Here is a 16,874-nt window from a genome sequence, read left to right as displayed (position 1 = left end):
TAGTATGCGATCAGCATGCTTTCGTACATGCTGGAACCAAGCTGTCTTCTAGACTTGTTCTCGCATCATGGTTAATAGGTAGGTGACATACTTCACCCAAGCCTTATGTACCTATGTAGTTAGAATTGTGATCTACTTTGAAGAGCGGGATAATGTAAGCACGGCGCTAAAGTCAGTTGATTGGCGGGTGGTACTCTGTTGATTGCAAAACCGGTTATGGGGTTGCACAACAGGTCGTATCGCACAATATCAGAAATTTCAACATACTATCAACTAGTCACAATATGCAGTGTTCGGATGGGAGAGTTTAGCTTCTAGAACACGAAGAATATGCCGCAGCAAAAGTACCAGATACCAGGATGATAAATAACTCACTTGGAGCAAGGCACCTTCCAAGCACACCAATAAACGAGCTTATGACCCTAGCTCGGAATAAACGCTGTAAGTCCACACGTAATAGAGGAACAGAAGCTTGGGATACTTGCTAAAATAATGCTTTTTCACAGCAGTACAGGATGCGATAGCCTCAATGGCTGGAAGGCGGGAGATAATGCGTGCTATGGCTCCTTCTGAGACAGCAGCAGTAGTAACACTGGAGCTGAGGCTTATGTGCGTTTCAGAAAATCCAGGCAGGATACTGACCAAGGATAATGATGACACAGAGACCAACATTGCTTTGCTCCTCAATGACTTGACTAAATATTGGAGCTTCTATTTAAGAACAAAAGTGCCTGATTCTCGACATATTTCCTTTTCTCCAATTATCCAGCAACATATCAACTGTTGAAGTCAAACTCAAAATGCCACTTGATCATCCAGAGAATCCAGAACAAGGTGCAGATGTTGCGGGTAGCATTGATGAGTCTAAGGGAGTTGCTGCCTTTCACCCTCGTCGTCATGGACTATTCCAAGGCTACCAGTCATCAGGTGGCGAAAATATCTCACCAAATACAGCTAGCGAAGGGTCTGACCCTCCTGGTAAGTCCCCTGGTTAATCCTAAAATCACCAATCCTAAATCATATGTCTAAATAACGATTAGCATTCGATGCCGCGGAGCACAAATGGTTGGGAGACAACATATTGTTAGCAACCGGAATCAATGGCAGGAATTGCTACCGTGCAGGAACCAAAGCTTTCACATTGCCGAACACAGTCAAGTTGACATACGGCGAGATTTGCCTGCTGGCCGGCGATTTCTTCGGGACCAGTAGCCCAATTAGCGATGGGAAAGATGATGCTGACCGCACAAAGCGTTTCGAAGATGCTTGGGAGACTCTGGCCGAATACAAGCGCAGCGACGCGAAAGATATTCTCAAAATCTTACAGCCAGAGCTTGATGCCGTTAATCGGGCCTTCAAAGAGCATCGGGACCCATCTGATGAGTACTCGAAGTTGAAAAATGTTGACTGGGATCTGGAACGTGCGACTGCTCGTATGTGGAAGTTTGGCTTCCCCACTTATTTCCAATTGGCAAGTTATAATTGGGATCATTTCGGGGATGATGCATATACCTGCTATAAAGTTGGTCATGCGGCTGCAATCAAATACGCTCGTACCCATCATGGAGATGTTAATGGACTAAACCAGGCGTATGCCATGAACGCCTTTGCGGACCACTTCTTGCAAGACATCTTTTCGGCCGGTCATGTTCGCACTCCACGACGCCAGCTTCATAGACCGTTGTTTCCATATTACCCTGATATGTGCGCCAAAGTAAGCAAAGCAGATTGAAGGAAGCTTTCGTATTCTTTTCGTGCTAATCATATTGTGCTAGATGATGCACGACGAGGACTGTGCCATTGGTTTATCTGTCAAAGATTCTAGTGGCAAAGCCTGGACAATGTATGGCGACAAGCGCTTGCTTGATGATGCCAACTCAGATAATTTTGGTCGTTGCCAGGAGGCAGTACAAACATCGGCTGACGAGATATATGATGCGTGGATAGGTACTAAAAAAACTTCAGACTTCAAAGCTTTGGATCTTGCACCAACCTTAGAATCAGCATTGGGGACTGATCAAAAACTTGCTCCGTTGTTCAAGGTTCAAGGCAATGAAGTATTGAGAAGAGAGAACATCAAAGACAGGCGAAACCACACTTCAACTACTCCTTCGTGGAGTTACAGGGGCACTTACGATGAATGTGGGAAAAGCGGATGGTGGAAACATCCTATAACACTTGATGGTCCATCAGCATAAAGAATGAAGTGAAATCTTTTTGGTGATAGAAGCGAAGAAGGTTAGGGGTGAAGTTTTGATTTATTGCGTCGAGTTCATGCTGGCTGTCTGTTCAACACAGACGTCTGGCTAGAGCCTACTTGAAGTACCTAGGAATGAACAAAATGTAGTTTTGAATGATAATCTTATATTCAAACTATATCATCAGTGTCAAAATCCCCATTATTGAAGGGATCATTGATGTTGAGATATCATACTGATGTGACATGAAAGAAATTTGCAACTTGGAAAAATGGCGTTTTCACAACCCTAACTTGAAAACTGACTTTCCGTATTAACTTTCTCCCATTTGTATCGAAGCCTTCAAATTCAAAGAAAAAGATGACTTGGCAGTGCGTCGTGCTGTTTGAAAAAAAGATTTTTCTGTTCTGTTCTGCAGCCCACAAAGCACTACATCAAGACAACGATTATCCCACAGCGTCTAACCACACCAAATTATTCTGAGTTGGTGCTGCAAAAATCAACAGCAATGCTTAGGACTGGGGGCCAAACATGAGAGACTTGCACTTCATTATCCCCGGGTGAGAAGTCTCAGAAAATGCTTCGCTCAATGATGACTCCGGCCAGAACTTTCGGCCACAGACTGGATCCTCCGCTGCGACTGCTCTAGGTGTTGGCCTTGCTGCTCTCGTGATTTGCTGCGTGCAATTGGCTACAATACATACGCAAATATCCCGGCAAAAGAGCCAAGTAGACGTATCATCTTTTACTCTTGATGATCTTCGAAATATCAAAAATCATGAAAATATGCAAGATGCCCTTAAAGCTATCGGTACTAGCCCAGATAGCAACCATAAGTTTATTGAGGTATGGAAAATGTTTGACAACGTCACCAAAAGTATGGCTGGAAAGGACAAAGAAGAACGGTTAGAAGTGATAGCCAAATTGGCTTCTAGGTTTAAGAAGGCTTATTGATGAGATTGTTGCTTGGATTCTTTTTGAATTTTCTTATGTCTTGGAAAGATGTGGCACGTGCACCTTAGCTGCATATATGATATCTTCCACTTCAACCCTACATAGCTATAGTCAATAATACATGCATACCACCGGCCCGCTTCCTTTATTTTGAACACCATGTCAGAACTCCAAGCTTATGAGTTCAATACGTTCATATCTCGTGAATTGGTCTATTGAGTACTAATAATCTCAACAGCTCAAAACGTCAGAAACTGCTCTATTCTCTCTTCAGGCAATTCATGAGATACCACTGCTAATCTGCTATGAAAGGGATATACCATACGATTTGCGCCACGTCAATTACTCTGCGTTTTTGTCTGATTTTTTCCCGAAAAAAATGACGGGGCTCAAGGATACTCTCACATTAGCTTGGTATGACAAGAATATCGTCGCTTTGTATTAATACTATCTATCACTGCCTAGGGACCTGAGAACTACCGCAAAGGAAAAGTGAGGGCTCTTGGTACAGATTGATGACTATTCAGTCTTTACTAGCAGTTCCGAACCCGAACTAATGTCGGTAGAACATTGTTCTTGAAGCTCCACCTCTGGCTTTCTCGAAACGCAAATAGCATTTATAGGACGATCCAAATATGCCTGCCAATCATTCAGGCCCTCCAAACCATTTATTAGCCAAAAGAACCCTCTGGATAAAGACGAAGCTTTGCCTACCTGTATTTGAAGATGCTGTTCGTCTGGCAACACCACGTTCCATTCGAGCGGACCCATGCCTGCTTCAGCTGCTGCCTGATGATAAACCTCCTCTCGTAGGAAATACCATTCGAACTTAATGTTCTTCTCACCAGTTCGCACGCTGGAAAGAAGCATTTTGTACCCACCCTCGACGACCGCAATACAATCATAGACTAACCCAAGATGTACCTCTCTATGGTTAGGTGAATCACTTGGTCGGAAACTGTCGATGATTGACGCGTTAACAGTCAATGCGATCATGACTCCTCCAGGCTTCAGGGCAAAGCGTATATTTTCAAACATTTTTTGCATCTCCTCTTGTGTTTCTGCATAATTCAACAACCAAGCTGCGACAACGATATCAAAAGTCCCCTCTTGACCACGAAGCTGGTCCTCATTCCACATAGATAATTGAGCACAGTTTACAGTGCAGAAAGTGACATGTTCTTTCATCTCATCTGGAATCTTACTTTGAGCAGCAGAGACCATAACGGATGAGATATCAACCGCAGTCACATGAGAAGCGCCCATGTTCAACATTGCGAGAGTATAGAAGCCTGTCCCACACGCAAGTTCAAGGATTCGTCTGGATTGAACAATAGGGCCGAGGCGTTCAATCATAGCTGAGTGTGTTAACTGCTGGGTCGGGAGATCAGAAAGAATGTCATAATTGGCACCAATTGCGTCGTATTGTGTTGACATTGTCGCTCAAGATCTTATAAAGGACTGACGTTGATTACGATTATGTATGAGGAGAAATTAGGGAGATATGATCGATAGGAGTCAAACGTCCCATTTGACTTTCATCCAGATTGATAGTTGTTGGAACATGAGTCATGTGATATAGGTACCATATGACTTTACCTGCACTAGCACCTAGGCACTAAATCTTAATAGTTTCGTAGCCATCGTTCTAGCCCCTTCAGCAATGTTACACATTGTGAGGCACAGTGTTGTTGACATTTCACCATCCCCATGGTGATACCACAAATATTCAATACATGAATCGCACTCTTTTCTCGAATCGAATGGATTTGATCTTCATATCTCGATTTAGAACCCTAATGTGGTCATGCTCATCATCTAGATATCTAGTGTCTCGTCTTATGGCCTTTTCTTTTTGTGATCGTTGGCACTGCTGACCATGCCAACTTCCTCATTCGATAAATGTTGCAGTCGCCAGATTGCACCAAGTACAACAGTATAGGCAGCCACACCTCTAAAATATGTGAGCGATGTGAAAATTAGAAAGCTAGCAAAAGTGAAGGTGTAAATGCCGGATAACAACGATGGACTCAGGAATAGTTTGGATGTAAAACCCGCGCCGGGTCCACTGAAGTAATCTGCTCTTTGTGCCACCGCAGAATCCGTGGTAGTACCAATCCGCTTCAGAGAAAACTATCAATTTGTAGAATTGTGAAAATAAGAGGAAGTGGAGTGTTTGTATGACACATGGATATATCTAGGTGGGGAGTTCGATTCAGCAGCTTGCTACTGACATTCGAATAGTGGCACTTTGCCTTGGAAGAACTGCGAGAGAAGGGTACAATTTATCCTTAGAATCTGCAACTAAAGGTCTACGAGCCTAGCACTCGTAGAGCGCATGTTTACACCAACCACGTGCCAACTATGCATACATGAGAGATTACATCACGATTAAGCGCGTTTAATGATAAATAATTGAGTAAGGGAATCATATAGGAAGAGCTTTAGACTTTAAGGGTTTGAAACGCTCATAATTATAAAGCATGAGACAAAACTTACGATTTTACCAACTTTGCATACAAATACGGCCTCAAAATCCGCTTTCAAAAAGAGTAGATTATTTAATGGAATCCATGCGGATTTGTGTATCCAAACTAGCCGTCATGGTACCTTGAGAGTAGATTGAGGCAGGCACTCGAAGAGAAGGACTCAACAACCATACAATCCTCTGAGTTCCTATCGTTGTCCCTGGAATATCCTGTCGGAGGAGCTAACAAGTTGGCAGTTACATTCGTCTTCCTTGTGATTCTCATGCCTCTTCACATTTTCCTCAATCATGTTGAGATATTCTAGCCTTTGAGCTTCGAACTTCACTTGATAGTCCTGACTGACCAATATCCTGGTCTCAAAATCAGGCATTTCCCAATGTCTTTCGTCAGGTCCATCTCGTTCACCTGTAATATTAATCGCAAGGCTTTGTGAGCGAGTTGCAACACGATCATTCCATTTCTCCCTATCAATACCTAATAGTTCTTCATCTACGACAAAACTTTCGTTTTCCACCATGTGCCTTGCAACAGAATATGGTGGAAATGGTTCTGGAGCTAAAAGGGTAGCATCGCGCGCTTTTGAAAGCTCAAACATTTCAATACACCTGCAAGGAAGATGCCATCCATCCTGGAAAACAACATCACTCTCTGTACAAGGGTGCGGGGGGTCTTGACCAGCTATAAAATAGACTTTTTTTACACTGCCAAATGTGCCTAACAGTCTGGTCAAGGGTTTATGTATGGTGCCGTCCGAAACACGTGCAAAATTGGGCAACCACCTGATTGGTAATGCAAGGTTTTCCACTCTATTAAAGCCTCCTGTATCTTGATTGCCATGAGTTGATCGGGGAAGAGCAGAGAGAAAATCGCTGAGCTGGGCGGCTATATGTTGCTGAGGCAGATATAGAATATCCCTTTTGAAGTCAAACCAGGTTTCGGCAAGAGTATGGGTGCCTTCGCGATACCCGTTTATGAACGTGCGCTCATAAAATTTCGTTGTGATATGATAAGATTCTCGATTGACAAATAAGATGGCAGGAACTGGAGTTTGTGATCTGAACGCCCAAATGTCGTCCACACGATTCACGGGCGTCTTGATGGGTTCGTGAGTCAAAACAACCACCCTAGATGGGGGAATGCAGTATTCCCACACAATTAGGCGGATGTCCGTGGGAAAGTTTTTAAATTGAGGAAACACCACCGACTTGATTTCTGCTGTTGAAGAGAGAGACATTGTGTTTTACTGATGTTGATGGGATTGCTTGTTTATTGATGAAGGCGATTCTGGGGCTTATGTACCTAGTAGGCGCAGCAGGAAGAGTTAAATTCTGACTCAGCATGTAGGAGCCTGACCTAATATCACAATGCTTTCATTAATCTTCAGCCTTTTGAACAAAACAGAGTATTATTCGACAGTCAATTTTGCAACTTTGCAACTTTGCATGAGACAGAATACTCTTTGATTGAATTACGAATTGGACAAAAACATGGGAATGCTAACAGTAGTTTACCTGAGTCTCCTTTCAAGCAGGGAAATAGTTTAGCCAGCCAGGCCAGACAAATAACAGTTTAACAAAAACAAAGACAACAATGAGGAGTCACTTTGGATCAAATAAAACAAATCAAGAGTATCACATACAAGGAAGCATCAACAATCACGGCAACTATTCTTCATTTCCATTCCCAGTTTTTTGGGATGTCCTGGTTTCTTTATACAATAACGGAATTTTGATATTGGATTACTGGCGCCATCTCAGTCTTTTCCATGCCGATGATTTTGCAGTGGAATGATTATCTGAATCTGAAGCTCTTCATAAGTTGTTCAGCCTTAACACCGCGGCCCCGGTTTAGAGGTCGAAATATGACAATGAAATAAGTAAATGAGAAAGCAGTCGTCGAAAGTGATACGAAGGCTAAGCAAAGACGCGATTTTTGAATGTACGTGAGGCAATGTGACTGCACTGAAGAGTCTGAGTTTATCGATGGCTAGATGACTACTAGAATATTGATTCAAGCAACTCCTCGGCCAGAGAACCCAAGGGACAGTGGGTGCCACATTTATCCCCTAGCATAAGGATGAAAACCTCTGTTGCCACCCCTTCCACCACCCCTGTAGTTCGCACCAGGCTTTCCAGCATTCTTCGGGCCTGTTGGAGCACCGGCAGGTGCATTAGGTGCAGTCGCAGGAGGAGCAGACCCCCTATCGCTTCCTCCACCTCCACCTCCACGACCTCTTCCACCACCAAATCCACCACGACCGCTGCCACTACCACCACCACCACCACCACCACTGCCTGGCTGAGGAACATCGTCATACATACCCTCCCAAGAGGTTGGTCCACCGCCACCTCCACCCATTCCATACCCACCGCCACTACCGCCGCCTCCATATTGAGATTGTTCGCGTTGAGCACGTCTCATTTGTTGCTGCTCGTACTTTTGTTGCTCGAAGATGCCTTGTTCATAGGCATTGTAGCCGGGTGTACCCATTCGACCACCGGGGTTACTCCCACCTCCAGCCGGAAAGTTACCTCCTTGTCCGCCCATGGCCTGTTGCATCTGCATTTGTTGCATTTGCTGCATCTGTTGCATCATGGCTGGATTCATACTGGCCATTGCTGCCATTCCAGCAGTTGGACTTTGAGGACTTTGGCTGCGCGCTCCAGCGCCTCCCCCTCCTTGCATTTGCTGCTGCATTTGCTGCATCTGCTGCATCTGAGCCATTTGGGCCATCATGGCAGGATTCATACCGCCGGGCATTCCGCCTGGCATTTGTCCTCGCCCCCCGCCCATGGCCATTTGTTGTTGCATTACTGCAAAGTACTGTTGCATGCGCTGCCAATATTGAGCCATTAATTGAGGAGTCATACCACCTGGGACATTCATTTGACCACCTTGTTGCTGTTGATTAGAATTCTGAAATTCGTCACTGGCGTTTCCACCTTTCTTGAATCTACTGCCTCGTGGCCCCCTGGTTTCTTCCTCTTCTCGTATGTTGCCTCGAGGCTGGGCTTTCTTGACCTCGATTGGCTTTCCATGAATTTCGAGTGGAGCTTCCAAGCATGCTTCGACAGCGGCTTCACTGTCGAATGTGACGAATCCAAATCCTCTTGGCCTACCGGTGTCTTTGTCCATCATAAGAGTAGCATCAACAACTCGTCCAAATTGCGTGAAGTACTCTTTGAAATCTTGTTCGGAAGCATCCTGACTGACACCACCAACGAAAATTTTGCTCGTACGTTCTTGCTCATCTCTGGGAATAGCGCGCTTGGGATCAATCTTAAAAGTTGTATGTGAGTGAGTGCCTTCTGAAGCTAATAGGAGAAATTTGGAAGGATAAGAGCGTAAAGAATTGTTAAAGGTTTTGAGATCGGGTCTTACTATTTTGCCGTCAAGGTAATGTTCTTTAACCATGACAATATTGACAGTCCGGGCGTCTTTGAATGTCAGGAACCCAAATCCTCGAGATCGACCAGAGGCACCATCTCGCATGACAGTACATTCAAGTACTTCACCAAATTGTGAGAAGTAATCCTTCAATGATTCTATAATCTATCGTTAGTGGTCGTACAGGGGTTAAGCGTAACGTTGAAATTTGGCCATCTCACCATCTGTCGTTTCCCAATTCAAACCACCAATGAACATTTTACTAAGCAGGCAAAAGTTAGCATTCTGGCTATACTCATCAATTCGTATGGCGACAATGAGAACAGGCAAAGAAGTCGTCCCGTATCAGTTATCTTCGAAGCAATCAGTGCACCAGTGCTTTCTCCTAGGCTGTTTCATTTCTCGGGGACGAGATGACATCCGATTCTCCATTGCTGACTGGAAAAATAATTTGTAACTGGGCTGCAGGCGAAGGAGCAAGGGTGGGTTGGGGTTTAAAGGACCACATCTGGCATTTGATGGAGCTTTCGACATTTCCAGCATGATGTTAATGCCAGGTACACACCCAAGCAATAACCGTCTAACATTGCCTGCAAATCATGCAATAACGATAGAACAGATGGCACCATAAGATATCCAAAAAAAAATCGCGTTTTTTTGCTATCGTGATGCTAGGTACTGGCGTCGAAGCTATGGGCTATGGCCTATCTGTGTCTGTGGCTCTATGAAGATTATATCGACAATAGGCTATGTAGTAGTAGTAGTAGTAGTAGTAGTAGCAGGTTTGACTATTGCCGTTGTGGATGGCGAATGCATGTGGTGTGTATACCCAATTATCTCAAATCAAATGACTCTGAGCTTGTTCCAACGCCATTCCTTCTCCATGCTCCCTTAGCCTTGAGCCAAGTCCAAAGTAAATACCCAGTGCCAAAGCAGGATATAATATTGGATCAAGCGCCCAAGAACCCTTCACATAGCCACCTGAACCCCCGAAAGCTCCCATCCAAAAGTACCCGTCCCTATCTCATTTGATTCCATTCCCGATCACAACTCCAGCTTCCAGATTTGCTGCCAGTTTATGTCCTGACCTCTGCATCAACCCCAACCCATCATATCCATGATCTCCATATTCCATGCTTGGTGTGAGTTGAGCCCGAAGTTCCGTGACTATAGTCATATTGCAAATTTGCAGCATAGCAATGATAAAGTGTAGAGGAAAAAAATCTGTAATCTTACCCATCTTCCTTAATACCCGGTCCTTGTGCTTCATCCCTAGTAGAAGGAGCATCATAACCACCCCCATTGCCATTCCCGTTTCCCAGATTGAAATCTATATCCTCATCCACATCCTGTTCACCATTGTACATTTGTTGATCACCATCCCCATCTCCATTATGTGGATTTTGTTCAATTTCTTGTTCGGCTGGTATTTCGGGTTTGGTTTCTGTAGCAGGGGCTGATGGTTGGACGGTAGGTTCGGTCACAGCCTCTGATGCATTTGCGGCGTTATCATCTTCGGTGTACCTTACGCAATGTATCAGCTGAATGTTTTGCAACGTGTTGATAAAGGTGCGACCACCAGAATTTTTTTGAAAAGTAGGTGTGAGGTGAATAGTACATACAGGTCAGCGAAGAGATCTTCCTCGAAATTCTCGGCTTCAGCCATGATGAGTCTATCTGTTTTCTGTGAGATAAGTTGATTAAGTTCAATTCAAGGTAAACTTGTAGAACGATGCGCGACTGCTGTTTCGCGTACTTCTCGATGAAGAAGATTTGCGAAAGGGCTGCAGTCTTGATCGCAAGTTACTGGAAGTATTTAGAAGAGTCAAGAAGTATGCTCAGAGAGCTCTTGATGCCGAGACTGAAATGGAAAGGAAAGGAAAGGAGGCTTGAAGTGATGTAGATGGAGAGAAAAAGATTGATATAGGGATTGGATTCCAATTCAAGTGAGAGTAAATATCTAAATTGAAGGTCTGCTAAGGAGGAAAGGCCTTAAACCCAATAACAACATTTGAATCGATAGCATGGCGCGCCCTGGTCCGTTCCGCCTTAGTACGATTTTAGCGTACTAATTTCGAGCTAGCGGGGCTTTCCCCGCCTGAGCCTGCGCAATGTACCCATACCATACCACGTTCAAACAAAAGGAACGGCAATGAACTTCGAAATATAATAATACTGCGAAAGGAATGAAAAAGAACGAATTGCAACTGAGCCGTTCATTCTACGAGGGGCTGTGAAGATGTTCTCTTCTTCCAATGGTAGCAAAAAACCAGTACAACAGGTATGCAATGCCATTATCCAAGTTGTCTGTATTATCCAGCTGACTCGAGCCACTGTTGTAGGAGATGGTTCAGGTTGGTCAGTTTACCCCCCCCCGTACCTGCTGTCTTGAAGAATACGCATGTTTCTGCATGTTAAGCTATGCGCAATGTATTCTCTTTATCTAACCGAAAACTGACCTTACATTGCAGAGCGTGCTGAGTACGTTTCCAATCGAGATATCTTTGCGCCCGCTTTGCCGAAGCTTTGAGTTGCGCTTTTGAGATATGAATCCCAGGGACTGACATGAACAGATCATCATCTCCTTTTTGGCGTGCCCGAACAGCAAGTGGTCGCCGTGATGCATCGCCCAAAAAGCAAAGTAGCGATTCGGGATCCGGACTTGTTGTGGGAGCTGGTTACTCTCATGCCGACATACTGAAGTTCGATAACTTGCACGTTTCACAATGCCGCTGTGTTGTAGAATACCAGCTAACCTAGAGTTTAGATCATTATCTAACACTGCACGCCCCAGAACGCCTCCATCCAATCCCTCGCACAAGTATCGAAGCGACACTCCACCTCAACGAGGTCCGGCAGCATTGTCCCCGCCACCTCGCAGATCATACACAGATTTCATGTCGCACACCAATAATGATTGGGCTGCAGATGATGAAGAAGAGGAAGAAGACGAATATGGATATGAGGATGATGATGGAGATGATTTTGGCCTTCCAAGCATCTCCAGCAAGAAGCGCAAGAACCAGAGCCGGTTGAAGAGTGCGTCGGCCAATACCACCGTTGATGAAGGCAAGACCCCTCCGTGGCGCTCTAGCTTTGGGGCGAGTGCAGTGGGCTTAGGGTCGCGAAGAATGTCAAACAGTGCAGATATTGCGATCGAAAGACCAGCGCCAAGCTATCCAGTTGCAAAAAAGAGTGAAGGGAAGATACTCCGGCCTCAATATAAAGAAATACTCCGGGATCCGGCAAATTCTCTACATTTAATAGATCACCCTCCAGTACCACCTAATGCTACATCAAAAGAAGTAGAAGCATACGGAGCCCGGATAACGCGAATAAATAAATTCAAAAAGATATTACAAGCTACCTCGATACCTTTGACCGAACTCAGAGATGCCTCTTGGAATGGAATACCAGAAGAAGTTCGTGCCATGTCATGGCAGCTCCTACTTGGCTATCTCCCAACTAGCAGTGAAAGGCGCGTAGGAACACTGGAACGTAAACGAAAGGAATATCTTGATGGGGTACGACAAGCTTTCGAAAAAGGCGGCACTACTTCTGCTCCCACTGGCAAAGCCAGGGGACTTGATGAAGCAATTTGGCATCAGATCAGCATCGATGTTCCACGAACCAATCCTCACTTAGAGCTTTACAGTTATGAAGCTACACAACGATCTTTAGAAAGGATATTATATGTTTGGGCGATCCGCCATCCTGCCAGTGGTTATGTGCAAGGCATTAATGACCTTGTCACGCCATTCTGGCAGGTTTTCCTCGCTACCTATATCGCAGATTCGGATGTAGAAAGCGGTATGGATCCAGGGCAGCTCCCAAAACCAGTTTTAGACGCAGTTGAAGCAGATTCCTTTTGGTGTTTAACAAAACTTTTGGATGGCATTCAGGATAACTATATTTTTGCGCAGCCAGGGATTCAACGTCAAGTGGCGTCACTTCGGGATTTAACTGCAAGGATCGATGAACCATTGGCCAAGCATCTCCAAGCAGAAGGTGTTGAATTTATACAATTTAGTTTCCGGTGGATGAACTGCCTTTTGATGCGGGAGATTAGTGTTCAAAATACTATTAGAATGTGGGACACTTACTTGGTTAGTAACAAATGCTTCCTTTCTTTCCCACTCCTAACACAACTATTAGGCGGAAGAGCAAGGATTTTCAGAGTTTCACTTATACGTGTGCCTCGCATTTCTTGTAAAATGGTCCTCTAAATTACTAAAGATGGACTTCCAAGAAATTATGATGTTTCTTCAAGCGCTACCAACTCGCAACTGGACAGAGACTGATATCAACATGCTTCTGGGAGAAGCATTCGTATGGCAATCTCTCTTCAAGGGCTCTTCATCACATTTACGTGGCAGCAGTAGTACTACACCATCGAGTGCCCCTTATTGAATAAGTTTTGGGTAGAGGCATTATACCAAATATCCATACTGTTCAATATTGTGAACGAATGATTGGGATTCAGGTTATAGGTTATGGCGTTATCGGTGAGTGGGATATGAGAGACTCATAACTCAAGTATATATAACGACGGAGCCACAAAGATACGTGGATTGGCAGAGGAATAATCATGCGCGCTGAGCTTTTGATATCACGGGATCTAGGATTAGGACTCGAATTGGACCAAGTCGTTCATCTTTTGCAGGGAGACCTTGAACGTCAATGCCCCTCGTCTAAGCTGCTGAGGTTGCATTTGTATGCAATCCTCAAATTAAACAGGTTAATAAAAGGCGGAGGCTTGAAGTGAATATGTATTGATTCATTTCCACGTGTTATGATGTGTTTGATCATGTGAATTAGATAATAATGCTGTGGATGATAGAGTTGAATACTTGGTCATATCTTGTTAATATGATATAGGGATGCAATCATGTGTTGATGACAGTTAAATTACTTGACGATGTCCCTACTGTAAAATCAAGAGGTTGTCTTCAGCATCTCTGAGTTCATCCAGCACTAAAATTTAACTTTGCCGATCATCACATCATTGTTTGGATTTTGAAAAGATTTGATGTTGTGCTCTACCGAGAGTTGTGTCCAACGGCGTCCATGACAACATTTGTAGCTACCCCTAGATACTTACATCGATCGAGTATTGTACATGATTCTGTAATGTTGTTCATTGACCCCCCACCTCTTTCATATTTAACACCCAACGCCTAACTCTGGACGATGTAGAAATCGACCTTTACAACTCTGAGTCCGCCTAACTGAAAAAATGCTCCATTAAAGAAGATATAAAATAATAGTTCAGGGAGGAATATATAGTATAAGCATTTTGGATTCAAATCCCGTTGAACCCAATAATTTCTTCCATCATGTCCCTAAAATCCCACCTCTCTGACCTTCCCAGCCCGTCCCCAAACATCATACTCTATCCATCTCGCTACGCCTCTTCTCCCCTTTGCTACTACACTCGCTGGATTCATTACATGACACCCCTCGTACGTCAAGCAAAATGCCGGGCTATCTACATCGCACATAACAATTGCTGTTGGCAATGGATAAATGCTCAACGCATTTGAGAAATCCCAATGCTGGGGTGCGATGTTTAGAGGAAAGGGTGAAAGATGTCCCTGATCGAGGAGTGTCCTGGTAAGACGACGCGCGGTGTGGATATCGGGATCGATTTCTGGAGGAGGGGTGGAAGAGGGAATTGAAGATGGAGGTGGTGACATATCTATATCTTCATCTTCGTTTTCAGGGTTTGACGTTTGAGATGACTTGAGTGTAACAGCTGTACGACGCAATCGTCCGCTAACGTCGTCGCGGAATACTACCAGTTCACAGCTCATGCCAAATAAACTGACTCTTGCAGGATTACTCGTCCAAATGGCCTCTCCATCTCCTTTATTACCGTTTTCTTTCTCCATTTCAGTGTTTGCGTTTGCAAAGGCACGTTTTATGCGGGATGTGAACATTTCCGGTACGGGTTTTCTGGGCAGAGGAACAGTAGACCCGGATGAGAAGGCTGAAACCCATGCATCGTTGGGGCCAGGGATAAATATGAATGTTGCTGTACTTAAGATGGTAGGGTATTCAGAGAGAACGGCTGCAAGGGAATCAAAATACTCTTTATATTCTATAGAGCCTCCCGATCCGCCCCGAGCCAGTACGGCATGAGAGACGAAAGAGCCGAGGAGGATAAAGGTCATAGGTGTGCAGCCTTCTGGTTCAGATGAGTATAGAGAGAGAATCTTTTTGAGGGCTTGAAGAGTTTGAGGAATGTCGAGATGTACATCACCAAGAATGACTACACGGCCTCTGGATGGAGGCGGGGGATCATCTGTATCTGTGTCAGGGGGAGGGGGTCGGAGAAGCTTTTGTTCCAGTCGTTGCATTTTGTTGCCTAGGGCGCGAGAACTACCCACGCCTAGGAAGTCTACCCAGCCGAAACCACCGCCGGCTGTGGTATCTCCCTCACCGGCTGTGCCTAAAGTCACATGACGGCGTTCGGGGGGAGGGTGGCCGATGAAGAAGCCGACAAATTTTCCAGAAATAGTACCCCCTACGCCCCCATTTCCACCAAGACGAGATGACGTCCCAGTTTCATCTTCCTCGTACGTGCCGTCTACGAGTACCATCATCCCAGGGGCAAACCAGGCGCTATCTTCGGGAATGGCTGCTGCGTGTGTAAGATCGAGAGCGATACTGCCCGTCAGGTCATTGATGGCGAGGGTACCAGTGGGTGAAATACTGAGGAGACCGAGAAGCATATGAGAGCTGCGATTGCGACCGAGAAGATTAGCTATCGGCGTTAATTTGTATGATTGTTGTTGGGTGGTAATGGCGGACGTGCTGCGTTGAAGGGAAGATTTGCCACCTTGAAAAGCGGGCGTTTGAAAAGATTCATTGCGAAGGAGACGTTGATGGATAACATTATAGCGGTTTTGGAAGAGGAGTGTTTTATGAGACGCAGGTGGGAACAATGAAGGTTTGGAGGTATCTCTGTACTGAGTTAGTCGATTCAGATAAAATTTTATCATTGAAACATACCTATCAAAGTGCTTTTTAGCAACATTGTACACTAGTCGAGGTTGCTCAAATGCATCAATGACTTTTAACCACCTTCTTGGATCCATCAGGCCATCCTCATCTTCCTCGTCATTGACCTCCAACGTTGACATTCCCAAACTTGACTGACTATCCTCTCTGGGTATATTCCCTGGCCGTAGCCCAAGTCTTGTATGATTGACCTCTCCATATTGTGATGATCCCAGTACTAAACTATTTTGCCGACTTAGCTCTCTTCCTATGACTATCCTTCCACCACTCATATTCCCTTCCAAAGCTTTCAGAATCTCCTTCAATTCCGTTCCCTCGCCCTCGACAATGACACCGCCACTCCTATTCTTCCAACTCTTGGCGACCTCCTCCAAGACTCTCTCTGCCAGTCCTTCTTCCCTCCATCCTGTCCCACAATGCTTTCCAATAAAAGTAGCCAACACTTGTAATGCCGACGACGTCAATGTTAAACTATGCTTTTTTGTGAAAGTGCGGAAAGCCAATGGTCTTAAAGTCGCAGGTGGAAGGAGAATTGGTAGGATACTCGCTTTCGGTATAGGAGCTGCGGTGGGGTTGAAGGGTCGTATAGGATGTACCGGAGTTGCAAATGCAGGCGATGATGAGGGGATAGGATTCGAATTTGTAGCGGGGGTAGCAGGAGGCCTGAAGAGCGGAGGGGCTTTTGATTTCGTTGTGGGATTGAGGCGAGCCATATTTTCAGTTCAATTTCCAAGATCCTCTGTATTTTGTCGTCTTAATCGTTCTCAATCATGCATTTCGTAAATTCATATATGCTTAACACATTTGTTCAATATTTTGATCA

At 44.7% G+C, this 16,874-nt stretch overlaps 6 protein-coding genes across 8 annotated transcripts; 2 read left to right on the top strand and 4 right to left on the bottom strand.

The window, feature by feature from the left end:
- Nucleotides 1–317: 317 nt before the first annotated feature.
- On the top strand, nucleotides 318–2,371 carry BCIN_09g03080 (hypothetical protein). Its single transcript, XM_024695036.1, has 4 exons — nucleotides 318–441; nucleotides 510–978; nucleotides 1,041–1,714; nucleotides 1,776–2,371. The coding sequence occupies exons 2-4, from the start codon at nucleotides 801–803 to the stop codon at nucleotides 2,196–2,198; spliced, it is 1,275 nt and encodes a 424-aa protein (XP_024550829.1). The 5' UTR covers nucleotides 318–441; nucleotides 510–800; the 3' UTR covers nucleotides 2,199–2,371.
- A 1,110-nt stretch (nucleotides 2,372–3,481) lies between these two features.
- BCIN_09g03070 (hypothetical protein) lies at nucleotides 3,482–4,836 on the bottom strand. The gene is made up of 2 exons (XM_024695035.1): nucleotides 3,867–4,836; nucleotides 3,482–3,809 (listed from the first exon to the last, which is right to left on the bottom strand). The coding sequence occupies exons 1-2, from the start codon at nucleotides 4,587–4,589 to the stop codon at nucleotides 3,672–3,674; spliced, it is 861 nt and encodes a 286-aa protein (XP_024550828.1). The 5' UTR covers nucleotides 4,590–4,836; the 3' UTR covers nucleotides 3,482–3,671.
- A 776-nt stretch (nucleotides 4,837–5,612) lies between these two features.
- BCIN_09g03060 (hypothetical protein) lies at nucleotides 5,613–6,926 on the bottom strand. Its single transcript, XM_001548547.2, has one exon. It carries the CDS (start codon nucleotides 6,873–6,875, stop codon nucleotides 5,829–5,831), a length of 1,047 nt encoding a protein of 348 aa, XP_001548597.1. The 5' UTR covers nucleotides 6,876–6,926; the 3' UTR covers nucleotides 5,613–5,828.
- A 363-nt stretch (nucleotides 6,927–7,289) lies between these two features.
- Nucleotides 7,290–11,046, bottom strand: Bchrp1. The gene is made up of 4 exons (XM_024695034.1): nucleotides 10,651–11,046; nucleotides 10,265–10,552; nucleotides 9,250–9,290; nucleotides 7,290–9,186 (listed from the first exon to the last, which is right to left on the bottom strand). The coding sequence occupies exons 1-4, from the start codon at nucleotides 10,692–10,694 to the stop codon at nucleotides 7,700–7,702; spliced, it is 1,860 nt and encodes a 619-aa protein (XP_024550827.1). The 5' UTR covers nucleotides 10,695–11,046; the 3' UTR covers nucleotides 7,290–7,699.
- Nucleotides 11,047–11,176: 130 nt separating this feature from the next.
- Bcgyp1 lies at nucleotides 11,177–13,814 on the top strand. 3 transcript variants are annotated; one of them, XM_024695031.1, is made up of 5 exons: nucleotides 11,177–11,309; nucleotides 11,371–11,386; nucleotides 11,500–11,742; nucleotides 11,796–13,134; nucleotides 13,184–13,814. In XM_024695031.1, exons 3-5 carry the CDS (start codon nucleotides 11,594–11,596, stop codon nucleotides 13,436–13,438), a joined length of 1,743 nt encoding a protein of 580 aa, XP_024550826.1. In that variant the 5' UTR covers nucleotides 11,177–11,309; nucleotides 11,371–11,386; nucleotides 11,500–11,593; the 3' UTR covers nucleotides 13,439–13,814. The 3 variants fall into 3 exon arrangements, with proteins under 3 accessions (XP_024550826.1, XP_024550825.1, XP_024550824.1); XM_024695033.1 differs by having other exon boundaries at nucleotides 11,371–11,509; nucleotides 11,602–11,742; XM_024695032.1 differs by having other exon boundaries at nucleotides 11,177–11,742.
- Nucleotides 13,815–14,038: 224 nt separating this feature from the next.
- On the bottom strand, nucleotides 14,039–16,873 carry Bcdpb2. Its single transcript, XM_001548550.2, has 2 exons — nucleotides 16,043–16,873; nucleotides 14,039–15,994 (listed from the first exon to the last, which is right to left on the bottom strand). Exons 1-2 carry the CDS (start codon nucleotides 16,762–16,764, stop codon nucleotides 14,371–14,373), a joined length of 2,346 nt encoding a protein of 781 aa, XP_001548600.1. The 5' UTR covers nucleotides 16,765–16,873; the 3' UTR covers nucleotides 14,039–14,370.
- Between the last annotated feature and the right edge of the window lies 1 nt (nucleotide 16,874).

Source organism: Botrytis cinerea, chromosome 9, assembly GCF_000143535.2.
Source record: "Botrytis cinerea B05.10 chromosome 9, complete sequence".
Lineage (NCBI taxonomy): Eukaryota > Fungi > Ascomycota > Leotiomycetes > Helotiales > Sclerotiniaceae > Botrytis > Botrytis cinerea.
The sequence above is the reverse complement of the archived record's forward strand: the minus strand, read 5'-3'. Positions and strand labels throughout refer to the sequence as shown.

Coding starts and splice junctions, on each gene's coding strand:
- Bcdpb2 (XM_001548550.2), bottom strand. CDS start 16,764: ATGGCTCGCCTCAATCCCACAACGAAATCAAAAGCCCCTCCGCTCTTC. Junction 15,995..16,042: donor GCTAAAAAGCACTTTGATAG/GTATGTTTCAAT, acceptor AACTCAGTACAG/AGATACCTCCAAACCTTCAT.
- Bchrp1 (XM_024695034.1), bottom strand. CDS start 10,694: ATGGCTGAAGCCGAGAATTTCGAGGAAGATCTCTTCGCTGACCT. Junction 9,291..10,264: donor CCGGGTATTAAGGAAGATGG/GTAAGATTACAG, acceptor TTGCCTGCTTAG/TAAAATGTTCATTGGTGGTT. Junction 9,187..9,249: donor GAATTGGGAAACGACAGATG/GTGAGATGGCCA, acceptor GATAGATTATAG/AATCATTGAAGGATTACTTC.
- BCIN_09g03080 (XM_024695036.1), top strand. CDS start 801: ATGCCACTTGATCATCCAGAGAATCCAGAACAAGGTGCAGATGTTGCG. Junction 979..1,040: donor CGAAGGGTCTGACCCTCCTG/GTAAGTCCCCTG, acceptor AATAACGATTAG/CATTCGATGCCGCGGAGCAC. Junction 1,715..1,775: donor ACCCTGATATGTGCGCCAAA/GTAAGCAAAGCA, acceptor ATATTGTGCTAG/ATGATGCACGACGAGGACTG.
- BCIN_09g03060 (XM_001548547.2), bottom strand. CDS start 6,875: ATGTCTCTCTCTTCAACAGCAGAAATCAAGTCGGTGGTGTTTCCTCAA.
- Bcgyp1 (XM_024695031.1), top strand. CDS start 11,594: ATGAACAGATCATCATCTCCTTTTTGGCGTGCCCGAACAGCAAGTGGT. Junction 11,743..11,795: donor ATACTGAAGTTCGATAACTT/GCACGTTTCACA, acceptor CCTAGAGTTTAG/ATCATTATCTAACACTGCAC. Junction 13,135..13,183: donor GAATGTGGGACACTTACTTG/GTTAGTAACAAA, acceptor CACAACTATTAG/GCGGAAGAGCAAGGATTTTC.
- BCIN_09g03070 (XM_024695035.1), bottom strand. CDS start 4,589: ATGTCAACACAATACGACGCAATTGGTGCCAATTATGACATTCTTTCT. Junction 3,810..3,866: donor AACAGCATCTTCAAATACAG/GTAGGCAAAGCT, acceptor AATGGTTTGGAG/GGCCTGAATGATTGGCAGGC.